The 19,222-nt window shown below is 34.6% G+C and overlaps 3 protein-coding genes across 3 annotated transcripts; 2 read left to right on the forward strand and 1 right to left on the reverse strand.

Moving 5' to 3' along the window:
• The first annotated feature begins 509 nt into the window (after positions 1–509).
• Positions 510–9,294, forward strand: LOC132187379 (putative glucose-6-phosphate 1-epimerase). Its single transcript, XM_059601674.1, has 9 exons — positions 510–733; positions 2,739–2,813; positions 3,477–3,533; positions 3,633–3,793; positions 4,375–4,515; positions 6,040–6,142; positions 6,241–6,340; positions 7,021–7,267; positions 8,888–9,294. Exons 1-8 carry the CDS (start codon positions 629–631, stop codon positions 7,233–7,235), a joined length of 957 nt encoding a protein of 318 aa, XP_059457657.1. The 5' UTR covers positions 510–628; the 3' UTR covers positions 7,236–7,267; positions 8,888–9,294.
• Positions 9,295–10,209: 915 nt separating this feature from the next.
• LOC132187679 (uncharacterized) lies at positions 10,210–14,295 on the forward strand. The gene is made up of 2 exons (XM_059602070.1): positions 10,210–10,457; positions 10,540–14,295. The coding sequence occupies exon 2, from the start codon at positions 11,000–11,002 to the stop codon at positions 12,176–12,178; it is 1,179 nt and encodes a 392-aa protein (XP_059458053.1). The 5' UTR covers positions 10,210–10,457; positions 10,540–10,999; the 3' UTR covers positions 12,179–14,295.
• Positions 14,296–14,522: 227 nt separating this feature from the next.
• On the reverse strand, positions 14,523–17,856 carry LOC132187680 (uncharacterized). Its single transcript, XM_059602071.1, has 2 exons — positions 17,539–17,856; positions 14,523–14,793 (listed from the first exon to the last, which is right to left on the reverse strand). Exons 1-2 carry the CDS (start codon positions 17,654–17,656, stop codon positions 14,597–14,599), a joined length of 315 nt encoding a protein of 104 aa, XP_059458054.1. The 5' UTR covers positions 17,657–17,856; the 3' UTR covers positions 14,523–14,596.
• Between the last annotated feature and the right edge of the window lie 1,366 nt (positions 17,857–19,222).

The raw sequence follows: 19,222 nt of genomic DNA on the forward strand, positions 1-19,222 counted from the left end.
TGGGCTCTTATAACTTATTCGAATGGCTTTAATGAGATTTTGAACCCTTAGAGGTGGTCCAACGTCTTATTCGAATGGCTTTAATGAGATTTTGAACTCTTTAATAGAGGTGTTCAAACATCGTGAAACCTTTAAAACCCCATGTGATTGAGTTACGTTACTAATCATACCAATAAGATTATTACAATATCCTTTAGGATACTACAAAGTTGAATTATCAATCTTCTATTTGTCAAAAAAAAAAAAAAAAATCAATTTTCTAAAATTAGGCATAATAACAAATAAGCCCCCTTCAATTAAATTACTGTTAAATATAACTATCTGAATGACACGTGTAAGGTACATGATGTTCCACTAACTGAAACCAAAAAAAAAAACTGAAACCAACATACAGTTACAAATCTATTCGAGCATTTAATTAGAGTAAAAAGAAAAATAAAGAAAAAAATAAAAAATAATAATCTCTCTCCCTCCGTCCCTTTCTCCTATATATACAGGATAACGATATACGATCCGCGAAGAGTTTAAAAAATTATTCCAGAAGGAGAAAGAGAAATAAAGAGAGCGATTGTGATTTTGATTGTTTCTGTGTGTTTGTGTGAGTTCGCGCGAGAGAGATAGAGAGAGAATGTCGAGTACGTCGTCTGGGGAAATGGCGTATGTGGAGCACACTGCGGGTGTCAATGGCCTCCACAAGATCATTCTCCGCGAGGTTCGTGGCTGTTCTGCTGAGGTACCATTCGTTGAACGCATGCTCTCTATCTTTGATCTTTATTTTCTTTATCTTTTCATGCATAGTGTTTTGTGCTTATTTCATTAGTTTTCTTGTTCTTGGATTTTGGTTTTGGATTGATTTTGCGTTGTGTTTGAGGATTTATGCACTGCTACACATCAGTATTTCGTGCCAATGTTGAATCTATCAATGTATTACGGAGCTTGATTAATTTCTTTAACGTTCTTCTTCTTAATGAATGGGACTGACAATTTTCTCTGTAATTATGTTCTGTTCATTCTTCTGCGTGACTTTGCTGTGATTGTCCTTTGATGGATGTATCTTATGCCAAATTTTGCAACCTTGTTTTGCGACACTGTATGTGATTTTATGATTTATTTTTTATAAGATATGTGATTTTATGATTTCACACGAGGTGAACAGAAATTTGGAAAGAAAACTATGTTATGGGGGGGATCTGGATCGGAACAAGACTGCTTCATGTGTAGGTATTTTTTTCTTGCTTTGTTCTGTTAACGATCTACCTAGATTGAACCAGAGGGGCTGCATATGAGAAACTCTGCTGATTCTTCGGATGAGTTGGCAAAGTTTGGAGTGAAATGAGGAGAAGATTTATGACGATATTGGCTGATTTAGTTACAAAATTCACCGCTTTTCTTGGTACTTTGGTACGCAGAATGAAGTCAAAGTTTGACATGAGAGTTCAGGCATTTTACTCTCTTTATTTCTGCAGGAAAACATGTGGAAAATTTTGTGTAAATCCTTATAAAATTTTGATTGATTGCGGTGAAAGAAAACTATTGACAGATCGAAAATAGGAAGCAATAAAAGTTCTAGGCATGCAAAAGCAGACTCGTATTACTGCCTTGATAAAGATTCAAATTGGACTTCTCTTTTAAATCAGCCCCCTTATTTTATGGCGATAATTATTTGATTGAGATTTTTAAATGCATTGAAAAGTTCTAATTACTTTCATTATGTAAATGCTGCCAATCCTTTTTCTTTTATTATGAATTACATGGTCATTATTTTTGAATTTTACTTAAATTTTTCTTGCTTGGTTTTAGCTTCTCTTTTCTGTTTTGGAGTTTTCCTATTTTTCATTATTTGATTCTTTTGCTTCTACAAGTTTAATCATACATTTTCTATATGGTTTTTAAATGCTGACTTGGAAATGTAGAATTGCTTGGGGTTAATGGCTTCATTTTTTTTTTAACAAATTGTATGGTGCCAGTAGGAGAAACGTGAATGAATTCTACTGGGGGGGGTAAATTTCAATGTTGTAGCTTGTGTGTGCAACTGTTGTGTGTACACTTTGCTTTGTGTCAAGCTTGTCATTTATTTATCATTTTTGGTGCCAAAATACTCCTGAGAGGCCTTTGTTGATGGAGATGGTGAATTAAACTGAGGTGCTCGAATGGCCAAGGAAGTTGAGGCATGTTTTTCACCGTCTGTGGTGGGGACATATTATATTTGTGAAGTTGGATGTGTGGGACCATATTTAAGTGCTTATATAATTTTCTTCGTTTCATAACTAGCTCTGCAATATTTATTCAGTAGCAAAATATTTTCTTTTGTGCCATATCTATGAGATGTTTCGTGAACATCATTCTTTTGTACCACTCTTATACTTTTTCCTTCTCTCTCTCTCTCTCTCTCCCCTTCACTTGCATACTTTTGGGAGCTCTTTTTTGGCTCTTTTCTGGTGTGTGTCGCCTTTTATGCAACCTGAACTGAATCCATCTGCACCTTATAATTGGAAGTGTAAATATGTAAGTCTATTAACATGGGGCAATTCGTATTCACTACCTTGTTCTGTATACTTAATTGAATCTTATCTTCAGATTACATATGTAAGTCTACTAACATGGGTGTTTCTGTTCTTGATTACATATTTTATAATTGAACTTTTCTTATTGTTTTTCTTGTCTGGTGTTGACAAGGTGATAGATGCAGCTTATTTAGACTCAGCTGCACTTTTTATGACTTTGTCCTTTTGGAACAGGTGTATTTGTACGGGGCTCAAGTTACATCTTGGAAGAATGAACATGGGGAAGAATTGCTTTTTCTTAGTAGTAAGGTACGATAAATGCATTATAATTGTTGTACAAAATCTGTTTAGCTGGAGATCGTAAATGGCATCAAAATTTATTTTTTATCTGGTTATTTTATGGGCGATATGTGGTAATTTTTTTTTTCTTGTGCCTGTTATATAACTCCTTCTATCACTAAATAGTTTTCCCATTTAATTACTTATTAAAAATTTGTTGGCCCATTTAAATATGCACAAATTTTAAGCAAACCAGTAATAAATGAGTTTCTGCCTACCCTAATATTATATGCCTGAAATCTTTCAAACATAAAATATATAATACTATTAGATAACTCTTCCTAATCCTAAAATGCTATTTGACTTAAATTACTTCACTCTTCTTAATTTGCTTGCCATTTCTTCTTGGGTGTCTTACCAAATGACTTCCAAGAAACATTCTTCTAATATTAAGTTTTTTCCAAAAAATCATTCTTATAATATTAGATAACATTATTAGGTGCCGCATCAAAATTCTTGGGTGTTGCCATTTCTTCCTAGAAGTTTTTGTATTGTGCCGCATCAAAATAAACTTAATTGTTGTTTTGCATTAAGTTTGCTAGCTGCAGCTCTTTTTTTTTTTTTTTTTTTCCCTACCAGAGTTTCTTTTATTTATGGTCTTTTGTCTGTTCTTAATATCTATGCTTATTGCAGGCTATTTTTAAACCTCCAAAGGCAATACGTGGAGGTATTCCAATATGTTTTCCTCAAGTATGTGGTTATTTTCTTTCAGCTTTTCTCTTCATTCATTATTTCTTTTCTTTTTAAAAAAAATTAAAAAAAAAAAAAAAAAATCTTCTGTATATGCAGTTTGGAATTCAGGGTTCTCTTGAAGTACATGGATTTGCTAGGAATAGGTTTTGGATCGTAGATCCTGATCCCCCACCTTTTCCAACTAGTAGCTCCAATAAGGCTTTTGTTGATTTAATACTTAAGCTCTCTGAAGAAGATGTGAAGATCTGGCCTCACAGGTGCATGACTCATTTTCTATAATATCTTTAATTATGTTGAAGGTTATCATGTAATTTCTTACAAGGCATTTGGAGCATGTTATTTATGCTCTATGGTTACCCTTTTATTTTTCTGTTCTTTTATTTTATTTTTATTCTTTTTATTTTTATTTATTTATTATTATTATTTTTTCCAAATGCGGGACAGGGAGCAGGGAGGGATAGTTTAGTGAGGCTGAGCATTAATTTTGTGTCATTTGTTTGTGAAACAATTATTTAGTTTATTGGAAAATTGTTCCTTTTTTTTTTTTTTTCTGACTTTAGGATTTTTGAAAACACTTCATATTAGAAGTAGAATGAACATATTAGAAAACTGTTCTACTCCTATGAGATTGTTACCTGTGCATTTAAATACTTGGAACTCTGATCTTTTGAGTAAATTAAGCATTGAACTAGTTGTCTTCATATTTATAGTTTTCTTGATTTTTTTGATCTTTTTCTAGTTAGGTGTTTCTCTTGTATACTTTTTGTGTACTTAGGTTGCGCATTTTCGCTTTTTAATAAATTTTGATTACTTATAAAAAAAGATCTATTATTTGTAGATATGAGTTTCGCCTGAGGATAACTTTGGGACCTGGAGGAGATTTGATGTTGACGTCTCGTATTCGCAATACAAGTACAGATGGAAAGTTGCTTACGTTCACGTTTGCATATCACACATATTTTGCTGTTACAGATGTCAGGTTTTATCGCGATACCTATTCTTTTTATCACTTCAGTTATTACTTTAGTAGTTTAACTCCCCACTCCCCCTCCCTGTATTCTCTTTTCTGTAGGCAGTAAAATATCTATCAGCATTGGATGTGTTTTAACATTTCACATGCTTCTATCTATCTCAAATTCCAAAATTTTCAAAAATTGTCTCATCAAATTGATTAATTTGGGACTTATCCAGAAATAAAAATGATAACTTTATGAAATTTCAGATGTCATGCATATCTAAATTGATATTTCAGAGGGAGGCATATGGAGTGGTAGTTTATGTATTGTAAAGATATGTCGTGGACATGGTTGGGACAATAGTGATAGTACATTTGTTAAAGGGTCAGATTCTTGACATATTCTGATGGGGCTATTTGTTATTTCTGGTGAGGATGTAGCCGTATTTCCCTTGCATGATTAGCTGGTCTTCCTCTGATAATTAGTTTTTCCATTTCTAAATGGGTAAAAGGAGTGGTGACATGTCCTGTTAGTATGAAGAGATATATATTGGAGACTACAGGTTGGGGTGTAGTCATTCTAACAATGGAAGAATGACAAGTGATTGCAGTGATACCAAACAGTACAAATACTAAAATACAGAGACATAGGAATGTCAAGAAGAATCTTCCTTTATGTTATTATGAACTGTTACTCCATTGCAATATGTAATTGTTATTAGATGCTTAACTTTTTCTCTATAAGATAAAGTTATCTATTTAATTTTAGGAATGCTGTGTGCTATTGGTTTTATGCAAAGTATCAAGTCCACAGTTTAGATCATTCATATGCATCCCCTGATTTCTTAGAAGATGTTTCAACTGTTAATCTATGTATTATGTTGAGGATTAACAATCAATCCTTGTTTATGGGAAAACAAGACTTGATCATATTGGAATACTATCTTATACTGATCTAGGCACTTCTTGTTATCTATTAAGCAATGGTGTATTCATCAAAAAAATATTAAGCAATGGTGCATTTGTGAAATTTTGTGACATAGACAAACCTTGTCTATCCTCGCTAAGCTTCTGTTTCTTAATCAGGCTCTGTGTTGGGAAGACAATCCTTTTCCATAATTCAGCTAGTTGTGTCTCCCGCGTGAAGTTGTATATGCAACTTCATCCATTTTATTTTACACACTAAATTTTATGAAACGGCCAATTCAATCTCACCATGTTTGGGCCCTAGAAGAGAGATCAATTTATGTCTGGAGATGAAACAAACACCAATAACATTGTCAGACGGCTTAATTCCTGTTGTTTAACTACTTGCAGAGTGATTTTTCTGATTTTTGAGATATATTTATTATAGATAGTAAAATACCATCGTACGGAAGAACTTTACATCATAATCATGCAAGATACCTTAAGAAGCTAGTTTGGTTTCATTCATTTCTATTAAATCTGCTGTGACTTATACTTGTGATTGATGCTCTAAGAAGAGTTCAGGAGAATGTGTTTTTTTTGTATTTTGCTGCAAATTAACTATCATGTTCTTCTATTCAGTGAAGTTCGGGTAGAAGGCCTAGAGACCCTGGATTATTTGGATAACCTGCAGAATAGAGAGCGATTTACAGAACAAGGAGATGCAATAACATTCGAATCAGAAGTTAGTACTGGTTTGAATGGGAATGCTTTGGATTTTTCACTGTCATTTTGTTCAAATATTTATTAGTTGCTTCTTTATTTACTCTTTTGATGGTAAAGGTGGACAAAATATATCTCAGTACCCCAACAAAAATTGCAATTATTGATCATGAAAGGAAGAGAACATTTGTTTTGCGGAAAGATGGACTTCCAGATGCTGGTGAGTTGAGTCCCATCCACGCGCTCTGCTAGGTTTTGAGTTTTTGCCATTTATATAGCTACCATAGCAAGCTTACCCTTTTCTTGTTTTTTTTTTTTTTTTTTTTTTTTATATATTTTTTCAAAAAAAAAATATTAAGTAGATAGGAAGCTATGCTCTGATAAGAAAATATTGGGAGTACAAACTTTTTATGTGCAACTCCATGCTACTTGTCCTGAAGTTATGAGCGAGCCATTGGTTGGTGGCCAGTCAATATACCATACTAGTTAGGATAACTGTTTAGGAAAGTCTTGGTTTAAACAGATAAAAACTTACTACTTCATTCAAGTGCTAAAGCTCTAGTCTGGATCTGTAGAGAAGTTTATTCAGCTCAAGCTGTGTCTTATGGAAAGACCTCAAGATTTTAGAATGAGAAAAATGGCTTTTTCTGCTGTTATTTGGTGAGGTTTCCCCCTCCCTTTTCTAATGAGGACTGAGGAGAACAAAGGATAAGGCAGATATAAATCATGAATTTCTGGGGAAAATTTTTGCATTTTGCTTTACATGCCTTATAGCAACGTTGGTATCAGATTCTGTGTAAATTGCTTTACACACACACAGAGAAGGCACCACATGTTTGTCTTTAGCATTACTACGAAACATGGTTGATTCTGGTGTTATAAGTGTCTTTCTTTCTGCAGTGGTTTGGAATCCATGGGATAAGAAAGCAAAGGCAATTCCAGACTTTGGGGATGCTGACTACAAGCATATGCTATGTGTTGAGGCTGCTTGTGTGGAAAAGCCCATTGTACTGAAACCTGGTGAAGAATGGAAAGGAAGGCAGGAACTATCTGCTGTTCCTTCCAGTTATTGTAGCGGACAACTTGACCCTCAAAAAGCACTTCAAGGCGTTTAAAGATCGACTATCCCAGTACATATCTTGTACAGGTACTTTACTAGTAGAAAAGATACAATTGTACTGCAGTTAAGGCTACTTTTGTTTTGACATAAACTGGTTTCTGAGAGAATGTTTTCGTTTGAAATATTTTTGGGAAAAATCACTAATTGTCCATTCTTTGGGTTGAGACACCCTTCAAATAAAATCGAATATATTTCCCATTTGTTTGGTTGGTACGAAAAATATTTTCCCACTATGATTGAAAACCATCCGAAAACCTATCAAGTTCACCTAACAATGCCAAATACCATCACCAACAATTTACAAAAAAAAAAAAAAAAAGGGCAAAAAAAAAAAAAAAAAAAAAAAACCCACTATTCAGTTAAAAAAAAAAAAAAACCCCACAAAGACCTACAGACAGGGAGAGCCTTCTGCTTTTTTGTCTTTTAGGAAGAGGGTGAGGGAGAAGTTGTTGGGAGGCTGCAATAAAAGGGGTGGGGAAATTGGGGGTGAGAGATTATGATGGGTAATGGAGGATGATGAGTCACAGGCAAAGGAAGGTGATGCTGAGATATTCGGGGTGGTTAGATTCTTCTATGGTGGTGGGGTTTACCATAAGAAGGGTTGGACTGGTGGGCGAGAGAGACAAATGGGGTGGCTCCAAGGGGAGGGTTGGCAACTGGGGTGTGTGGTATTGCAGTTCAGGGAGGTGGTAGAAAAGAAGGGGAATTTGTTCATTGACCAGAATTTTTCACCCACATCAAACACTAGAAAATATGGAAAACGTTTTCTGAAAAAATGCCAAAACAAATGCAACTTAAGAGCATCTATGGTTTTAGATGAGAACGAGTGCATGTAAGTGACTGAGGATGAGGTGCAAGTCCTAAGTACAGGGTTTTAGTTACCATTTGCTTTCATTCATGTTGAGGATTATGCATATATCTTAAACTTTAAAGAGATGTATTATATGTTGAATGAGTTATGGATTGTGAAGCATTAAGCTCCCTCATATTTGAAGCATGATTTTGCATCCTCCTATTGTAATAGCTTGATTTGGTCAGAGTTTTGTGTATTTAAGGGTCAGTTTGGGTTTGTGATTTCAAAAAGTGCAATTAAAAAATAACGATTTTAAAACATGCCACTTCAAAACGCAATTCAGAGTTTGGTACATCGCAGTTTGACCTTTAAAATCGCAGTTTTGCTTTTAAAATTATACATTTTTAAAAACACACTTCCAACCGATACACTTTCTGCAATTTGGTTTAAAATCGCCCTTATGGCCTGCGAAATCGCACTCGAAACACACTCTAAATACTGGCTTTTAATAGTTTTCCAGGTGGATAAATTGTAATGTGTTAGGTTGAGTTAAGTGCTGGGGAACTGTTGGACTTTTTGTAGTAGGGATAAACCTATGACATTTTCTGAGTAAATGAGCATTAGTCAGAAATGGACTGAACCTGAGAATACAGATAGCTAGATTTTTATCTCTCTGCAATTTATCTTCATGTAGTTTTCTGATGTATTGTCTTTTTTGGGATGCCCTATAGTATGTGTGTTCAACCCATTGCACAATCTGGATTCATATATTGTATTTTGCGTCTTTCTCAATTGAACCCTACTAAGTTTGGGATTTAAGGATTGTTGCTAATTGTAACTGAATTTTACTGCAGGGTTCTTGTGCAGTCTAGATTTGGTGGTGTCAGTGAATTCTTGCCATGATATTTTTTTGGAGGGCAGATTCATTATTAGCAGAATTGTCTATAAAATGTCCTTGAAGCACTATTTGGTTGCAGAAAAAAGAGAGAAGGCAGTTCAAAAAGGGGTTGCTATAATAATTTGTATATATTATTAGGATCTACAAAAAAGAAAGGGGAAGAGAAGAAAGAAAACACATCAAGGCCTTATCGTTCTTTGCCAAAGAAATCTTTGGTTTTTGTTTTTTCTTTCTCTCCTTTCTTTTGTCTGAATGATAACTTTTTTTCTAATTTTTTTTTTCCTGAGCTTGCTGGATGATATCTATTTATTTGAAGAATATCGATTTTAACCCTTTAATTTTTTTTTTTAAAGGGAAAATTATTTATTTGATACCTGGAGTTTATGGTTGTACCAAACTGATACTTCGAATATCAAAAGTAGATAACTATTTGTGCAAAATTATTTATTTAGTCTATGTAGTTGTACCAAACTGATGCTTAGAGTATCACAGTAGATAACTGTAATTTAAAACAAATTAAGTCATCACCTACCAAGTGTCAATCATCAATTGGTTGTGACTTGGATTCAGGCATGCATCTAACTGTTTTTGTTAAATAGTTTACCCTAGATCTTTAAACTACTTTTGCTATCCCAATGATCAGTTTAGTACAATTACATAGACTAAATAAATAAATTTTCCTTTTATTTTTTCTATAAAAAAATTTTCCATCTTCTTGCATGACGTGATTACTTGCATGCGTGATATTGTTAAAAAATATTCAGTTAGTTATATTTAAAGGATATTTTTGTCTTTTTATTTTTTGTTTGGATAAAAATACTCTTTCAATATAACTAACCGGACCGGACTAAACTATATGCATATATTTGTTCTTCAATTTTTTTTTGGTAAGTTTGATAAACAATATTAGAACACTTGTTAAAATTCTGACAGCTTTACTATGAATAATAATCCTCACGCATCCGGGGAGTTAGGTAGCTAAACATAATTAAAACAATAGGACACTTTTTTCTTCATCTTCTTCTAATTGAAGAGGGGGAAAGGATTATAGTCTGTTTGAATTTGTAATTTTAAAAATCACAATTCAAAAATGGTTATATCTTGTCAGCTCATTTTTCGTTAACACAAAATCTTTTTATTTTTTAATATCATCGGTTGAAGTTCAAGTTTCCCAAAAAAGGAAATAATTCTTACTAAAAGCAGAAAGAAGTTTCCCACACAGGAAAATTACAAAAAAAAAAAAAAAAACCCGGAAAAAAGCCGTCGTTGCCCAAACAGACACGAAACTGAGAAAAAGAGTCAAGAGACAGAGAGAGAGAGAGAGAGAGTGAAACCCAAGAACCTCACTGAAAGAGCAAGGAATCAATCAAAATGCAGAGCGAATTTTAGAGAGAGGGAGAGAGATGCTCAAATGCAGGAAGAGAAGGAAGGAGCTAAATGTTGCTCATTGGTCAACGCGCATTCCAACTCTCTCTCTCTGTCTGAAAAACCCAAAATTTTCTCTCGCTTTCTCCAGCTCCAAACAGGTCAGAATTCGAATTCTCTGTCTCTCTCTCAAAGTTATCTGTGTTATCCCAAATCTCTTCTAAGTTTGAACTTCAATTCCAGAACTTATGCTCTCTAAGCTCTTAGTCGTTGCCGATCAATGTTATTTTTCCAATTTTCGTGAATATTTCCGTACTTTTAGCTTCTCCATTTTGGATAGAGTGAGGGTTTCGCTTTACGTGCTTTGAGGTTTCTTCAGGAACTTTGTGCGTTTTGTAGCTACAGAGTGTAATTACGGTTAGGGTTTCTCTCTGTTGAATTGGAAATCCAAACTGAACTTTGCCCTGATTGAAATTTGGAGGGAGAGTTCAAAAATATTTAAGCTTAGGGACTCGGCTCTTCTTGAAAATGTATTGTGCGTTTTCATTGATGGGTTTTGATCAAGTTAAAGGGGTGTATCTTTTAGGTATGTGGAGAATGGATTTTTGGATATGGAGAGAAAACCCCCAATTTAGCTAGGGTTTTGGTTAAAAAGAAAGTGGAAGTTGGTGGAGCATTGTGTATGGATTCTGTTTTATGAGAAATGAAACCACCGCCACATCAGCATTCGCGGATCAATCTCGCAGATATCAAAGCTCAAATAGTTAAGAGACTTGGGCCGGGGAGGTCGAAACAATATTTTTATTATTTAAGCAGATTGTTGAGTTTAAAGCTAAGCAAGGTAGAGTTTAATAAGCTTTGTTTTCAAGTTTTAGGGCCAGAAAATGTTCCACTCCATAATCAGTTTATTCGGTCAATTTTGAAAAATGCTTGTCATGCAAAAGTTCCACCGGCACCAACTCCTGAGAAGGAAATTCAGACATTTGCTAGTGATGGGAATCAGCCAAGTGTGCTCTACCCTTTACTGAATGGGGCTGTTTTTCCATCCTCACCTCCAAAGGCAAGGTCGGAAATTCTTGTTGGGTCAATTGGGAAGGTGGGTTTTGCTTCCCCTCAATCAACAGTTAGTGGTGATAATGCGATATTAGAAGACAGGGATTGTCATATATGGAAGTCAGTGCAGCAGCATCAGAGACTCAGAGAAACAGCAGATAGTGAAGGAGAGGTTTTGCTTTCCCACTCTACTAAATTGAATCTAATAAAGGGATCAACAGATAGTGTAGTTTCTGTACATAGTAAAGACCAGAAGGAAGTATTAGTTGTTGAAGATGGAAAAGAAGTATTCAGTAGAAGTGCACTCCAGGCCCCACTTGGGATACCGTTTAGCTCTGTTAGTGTGGGTAGGGTCTGCAGAGCTTTTCCTTCAGCAAGCATTGATAGATGCACTAGCTCATATGATAGTGGTGGATTGCTTGAAACCAATGCACTTAGGGAACGGATGCAGCTCATTGCTGCAGCACGGGGCCTTGAAGGGGTGTCAGTGGAATGTGCCAATTTGTTGAATAGTGGGTTGGATGCTTACATAAAAGGGTTGATCAAGTACTGCATTGAATTTGTTGGGGCTAGATGTGGACGTGACTTGTCAAAGAGCAGTATCTACAAGCACCAGTTTCATAAGAAGCTTGTTACTGGTGTCTTGCCAGGTCTTCATTTTCAGTCGCAATGTACCAATAGGCCTTTGGAAGGCATCCAAGAGCAGGGACAGCATTTTCTGGTTTCATTGCTAGATTTCCAGGTGGCAATGGAGCTGAACCCACAGCAGCTTGGAAAAGACTGGCCATTGCTGCTGGAGAAAATATGTACACAGGCATCTGAGGAATAGTATTTCTGGAGCAAACATTTCTCCCATATGTGATTGATTTAGTTACTGACTGGTGTGAATGGTGATAAAGGTCTGACAGCTCTGCTTGGGCATCATGATAAAACTCTGCCCGTAACAAGTTGATTGGAATCATCACAGGATTGTTCTCCTTCTTTAAACATTGCTCTTGATCTCAACTACCACATTTAACTGCAACCAGTCAGAAGGGAGTCGAATAATAACCCCCCCTGTTTTGTTGCCCTGTTGTATCCTTAGCAAAGTTTTGTTTGTTCCAGCATATCTTCAGCGTTTTTTGTAAATTACAGCCATTGAGAAGATACTTTTAGAACAGTTTTGAAGGAATAATATGTCTAGCTCAGTAGGTAGGTAAAACTATATCATGTAAAAGTTCTTGTGTGTGTATTTCAGAATTTAGAATTGGTTGGATTCTTGAATTAACATCACATTCTCAAAATATTTTTCTTGATGAGTTAAGAAATTGCTTTACAATTTCAGTTAAGTTATATATATTATTTTGAGGACAAAGCATGGGTTTTATGCTATACCAGTCTTTAGCATGTATTCAACTCAACTCAATTAATACCTAATCCCAGCTAATTAGGTAGGCTTAATTGATAGATGCCACTAGTATGTCCTCTTGGCCATCTAAGTGACGATGTCTGAATGAGCATCCACCGGAAGACGAGCATTTATACTATGATAATTGGCAATCATGATATTCTCAATGATTTCTGTTAGCAAAATCTAATGTTCTGTTGTTGGCTTGGTCCCCAGTCACGGGCATATTTTAGTGACAATTATCTGGTTTTCAAACGCCAATCAAATAATTATGTATTTGGGGTTTTGGACTTTAAATTCAATTTAAATATAATGGTAGTGTCATTGTGCTGGTTCCACCTTGTGATTACCCAAGAGCAGGCTAGTGACTTCAGAATGGAGCCTCATGTTGTGAAGAGAATCATCATTTGTGGAGAGATTTGGGATGCAATTGCTCAAGTACGCTATATGTGTAGTAGTTTGGGATCTCACCCTAGCTAACAGGAAGCCAACATGTGTAGATATGGGATGCAATAATTTGGTTGGTTACTTGGTTATCGCTTATCAAAAACATTATGGCTGATTACCTGTTAATATTCTAAATGCAGGTGAGAGAAACTGGTTCAGAAACTGTACAAAATTACCAATCAGAAATCAGAAAGAAAATGAATTTAGAACGATGAAATGAAAATTTTCCATGTATGTTTCCTTTGGATGTGCTGTCATCATAGCTGGGGAATCTCTTCATAATAAACTAGTGTAGGGTATTTATTAGCTCACCATAGCCTACTGATTTTATATTGTCTTTTATATATCTTTACTAATCTGCAATTTTTGAATAATCCAAGAAATTCAGTTCGTTATGGAGTTGACTTCCATATCAGATGTTTCCTTTACCCTTATTTGACTGAATTATCACCTCTAAGAAAACTTATGAGCATCTTTAACATTTGGTCATTGGTTTGTTGTTAAAGTCCTCATGGACTTGGAAGTTTATGCTGGTGAGTTGAATAACTGGGAGGCAAGAGTGGTTGGCTATGAATGGTAGTACAGTCTTGATTGTGACTCTAGCACTCAGACATTGTTATCAAATATTTATGTACTGTTAGTTTAAAGAATGTGCTGGTGAATTTAAGTTTTGTATTATCTTTAAGTTAATTAAGAGGCTTAAGCATGCATATGATTTCTAAGTAGAGACAATTGGAGAATATTCAATTTTCTTAAGTTGCTAAAGTGGATTTGGTTAGTTCTGCTTGAGTTCAAGAAAAGTATATGAATCACTGTTGAGAGCTGGATTAGATTTATTGTGAGACATAAGATTGATCCCATTGGACTTGCAAACAAATATTGTCTCATCGTTTACCTCTCTTTTAAGCATCCTGACTGCACACACCAAAAGTTATGATTAATCTCCTCCAAATTTTAGGTTGTGCTTATGTTGATTGGCTGTGACCCATACAGTCTGGGACTCTGCGAATGATTTCAGTATCACCAGCATGTATAGTAATCAACATTTTTCATTTGCTGTGCTGCTTGTTTGTTATATTTTTAGCACATTATTATCCTCTAATCCTTTATATTTAGTTATCCACTTATGCTTTGGATGTTCTTGCTTTGAGAAAACTAGTGATCAGCAAAACGGCTCACCGGGTTTGCTATTTCAGAATGAGCTGATTGTGGAATCAACAAAATATTATTATATTTACACACCACTTTGTCATTTGGTATCAGAGGCAAACCTGATACATATATCATAATATACTGATTGGGCACCCTAGCAAAATAACTATGTACCATGCCACTGCAGTGTCGGTAAAAAGACGATCTGATGTTATGTTGCTGGACATAAGCATCGTGTTATTACTATTTTATCATATTGTTTTAAGCATGATCTGCAGATAAGGATGATGGTGCATTCTGGTTAGACCACAGAAAAACCCTCCAGAAGGCCCGTTGCTTGCGCTTGGGATGGTGTTCCATCAGATACGATTCTGATCGATTCAGTATTTCCCACATCACCTGGACGTCCTGATATCCACAGGTTTGTACATCATTGTGAAGCTTCAAAAGCCCAGCACCTGCCCAGAACAAGTCCACAAATCTTGTTAGTGTCAATAGCTTTTATACTCATAATAACTTTAATAAAGCACTGATCCTACTCGCTGACTGCCACCAAACAAATTTAACACTAATGACCTGAAGCCCAAGTTCATGGAAAAGATATGATTCCTTTCAGTTGGGTGCTATTTATTTTCTTCTGCCCCTAGTGGTCCAGTGGTCCTAACGCCAAAGACCAGCTGCGGCGGCGGACCTCTTTTGGGCGTTATATGCGCACGAAGTTGTAGTTAAAATAATACTTTAAAGTTGTTCAGGCCATTACTAAAAGTGCCTTGGCATAAAGTTGCACTAAAAAAAAAGATGTTTGATCCCATCAGAACGCTCATCTTTCGGCGTGAGGGCGAAAGTATTGGTCACCACTTAGTAGGCACTTACCACTTGAATGAGTGGCTGTGGCATGGAAGAATTAGAAATTGGATTGTGTAGGTGGTAGTATGGGATCGGGATTGGCTGCATGTCTCTGGCCGAATTACGGTCTACCCGGACGACAAATGAGAGAGGTCCCCGATGGGCCCACTTGCCCGAGCATATCCGAACAGCCTGAGGTGCGGAGCTTACTTGCTCAGCAGGGGTTCTCGGAGCCCTCTCTCAATTGGTTGTCCAAAAATCAACATTCTCTACTTTAACTACTTACTTTTTATCTTTTCTTTTTTTGATAAATATAAAGAATCACTGCTACTCTGCCTTGGTTTTAAAGATTTGGGAGAAAATATGTTGGAATGAAATTTTGGATTTTATCAACTAAAACGGAAAGAATTTGATGTTTTAAGACCATCTATTGGATATGCTCCTATACTTTACAAACTAAACCAATAGTTTTACTTGTAAAATGTCATTATATTTTCCTATTGCAAAGACCAATAATAGTAGCATAGAGTCTTGAAAAGTATTATATTTCATATTTCTAGAGTTTTTGTTTTAATAAAAAAATAATAATAATAAAAAATTATAAAACCAGAGCAGCTTGGAGAACATCCTTCAATTATTATAACTTTTTCATTAACTTGGTTGATCATATTATTAGTGGCTGTGGAAATTACTACACTATTCATGAAGTGATACTTGATTTAGACCAATTCGTACGGACACGCAATTTCCTATTGTCTTCTAGTGAATTAGGCTAGTGGGATCTCTCGTCATTGAAGCTCTTTTAAGCCATTTTTTTCTCCTTGTTTTCAGTGATACAGACTACATATAGATGGTTTTGATGTATTGGCCTGTTGAAATTACATTCTAAGTTGTAAGAATGGTTGCTGGACCCTAATCAACCGACTGAGATTCCTTTAGGAAAATTGTAAGGGCTTTCTTGCTCCCGTTGAGGCTCTCTTACAACTCTGACCAGATTTCAGGGGCACGGGTAATTCCCGATCCTAAGATAGATGGATTGAAAAATTGGCTTTGCAGCTAATTATATTTATTTTAAAGTTAACCCAAAATTAAAACCAAAAAAGTTTACAGACATGAATATAATTTTTCTAATCATTTATCATATCATAAATGTTAATGACCTAAATTCTAACTAATATTGTCCCTAAGAAGTAGCTCAATCGACTGAAAATTATGCCTCATAAAGTGGAGGTCACTAGTTCGAATCTCTCTCTTGTGAGAACACGTCCAAAAAAAAATAATTCTAACTAGTATATTGAACCTACTACATGTAATTTTTCTAACCATTATATCCCAAAATAGTGCCCTTTTTCTCACTTGCAATATAATATAATTAGCGCGCTTATTAGTCTTACAGTTAATTTACGAATCAAATAAAAAATTAATAAATTAGAATTAAAGGATTTAAATTATTTGATTAGATATATCAAATTATAATTAATTTATATAATTTTATATTCACGGAAGTTTCAATATGATCCAAATACTAATTATCAATTTGAAATCCATAAGGTGAGAGTGGGAATGTTGAGAAGAAAGAAGTAGTACCTCAAAAGGGGACATATTTTTCATGAAAATTTTCAAACTCTCACACCTACCGTAGACTTCCCACCTGACATTCCGTGTGCGACAGAGAAAGTACAAAGCGTTGAAAAATTATGTTAAGAGCCAACAAGCAAAGGGACCGCCATGCCACGGTTTATCTTTTGGGAAGAAAAAAGAAGAGAGAGGAAGGCAAAGAATGGGGCCACGTGGTTAGGAACAGAAGAACCTAGTCATGGACTCATGCCTATTGCCCTTATTGAGTAACATGAAAGTCGGGCCAGCGAAAGAATCTTCGAATTAATATACTCTGGGAAATATATATATATATTTTAAAAAAACAAGTGTGTGAAAATCTTCTTCTGAACGCAAGAAATGGAAACAGAAAAAGGTAGGAATATGAGGAATAAACGAGAATAAATTTTTTTTTTTTAAAAAGGACCAAATTAGAATTATAGGTTTCTATTTTGTTATAATATATATATATATTTTTTCAATTCAATAAGAAAAATGGAATCAATAGGAAACATAGCGATTTCATTGGTATGGCGGCAATTGGCAAATGTTATTATAATTAGTTGGATTGAGAATTTCATGAGATTTTCTTTTTCTTAATCGGCTCAAAACAAATGAGTTCTAATCCCTACTAAATTAGAGTAGATTCATTTAATTAATTTATGATCTGCTAGCTGTATGAGGTATTATGCCCGGCCCAAAGAATTTTAGCAGAAGAAGAAGAAGAAGAAGAAGAAGGAGTAAAGAGAGTAGAGACTGACCATTTTTGCGAGCCTTAACGCGAGCAGAAACGGCAAGCCAAACACGCCTGACAGGGAAAAGCATATTGTGCCACAAATCCATCAACTTGTCTTTGACCTTAATTTTCTTCCTCTGCATTCGTCTCCTATTCCCTCCTCCTCCTCCAAGGCGAACCGCTATGCCTCTTAACCCGGCCAGACCTGTCCTTTCTATATCCACTTCTTCCTGTCTTTCTTTTTATCTTCTCTATATTCTCTCCAAGCACCAAAAGAGAGAGAGAGAGAGAGAGAGAGAGAGAGAGAGAGGGAGAGAGAGAGCTCTTGGCACCTCAGCTCAAGCGGAATAGCGCCCACCCGGGCTTGTCTGTTATAACTCTCTAATCAGTCTCACCGACACGTGACGGTAGGTTCTTTTATTCTTTATTAATTATTACTATTTGTTGGTATATCTATATCCAATACAATCCATAATTAATTGTAATTTACATTAATCTTATATGACACACTTTTATCTTACTTGGTCACTTTGTTTATGCGAGTAATAATCAGTTTTTAATTTTTTTTTTTTTTTAACAATAACTGATTGATTGACATTGACACATCAATAATATGGGATTAAAAAAATAAAGTGATTTACTACTTTCTCCTATAATTTATTATAGTTTAATTTGATTATAATTTTTTTTTACAAACTTATGTGGTAGTTCATGCAGCACAAATTTTGAAAAATTATTTAGTGGCTCATGTAGCACTTGTATTAAAAACGATACTCAGAAAAAAAAAATTAAAAATTAAAAATTAAAAAAAAAAAATGGTTGTATAGTATTATGCACCCATCAAAAATGTGTTTGAGAGCAAATTAATTTTAGTATAGATTTGAGTCTGGATTTATAGAATTTGGCTCTTCTATAATCTATATTTTTTTTCCTGATCGAAGACAAACAAAAGGGAAGGGTAGGATTATATAGAGGGATCATTGATTCTAATGGAAGATAAGACGAAAAGAAATTGGGAATGCTTTCAAATACAAGGTTAGTAGCCGCCCACTAGGCGAGGTGGAATTTTAAAAAAATACATATATGGGCAATTTTTTCTTGTTTGTATGACAAAAGAAAAAGAAGACATTTGGTAGTTTTATTCATAAAATAAAATCAAATAAAAAAGACATTGGTAGTTTTGACATTCATAATTATTGCATGCATAGTCTTATTTGCAATAAATTTACTTAATATGAATATGTTATATTTTAATTATCTTAATTATTAGAGTAAATGCTATGCATAAATTTTTTTTACAATTTTTAATTATTTAACACACTCCATTCACATGTGTCAAAAATTATAAAATATACATGTATAAGTACAATTAAGTTTACATTAAAGCATTTTTATGACCACATTTTATTCAAGAAAGTCTTAGGTGTTCTCCTAGTATTCTCTTAGTGTCATTCTAGTTATATGTAAATATTATTATTATTTTTTTTTTAAAAAAAAAGTGACACTTATTTATTTCACTTGATTTTTATATGATAATATTCACCTAGAACTAGGAGAAACATGAGAGCATTTAATATTTTCCTTTTATTCATGTGAGACAGTGGCATGTCAATAAACATTGAGACCAATTATTATTATTTTTTATATATTTTTTTCAAATTGAAACTTTTGTGAAAGCTATATGTACAAAGGGAGTGGTGTGGTATCAA

This window comes from Corylus avellana, chromosome ca7 (assembly GCF_901000735.1).
Source record: "Corylus avellana chromosome ca7, CavTom2PMs-1.0".
NCBI classification, from domain to species: Eukaryota; Viridiplantae; Streptophyta; class Magnoliopsida; order Fagales; family Betulaceae; genus Corylus; species Corylus avellana.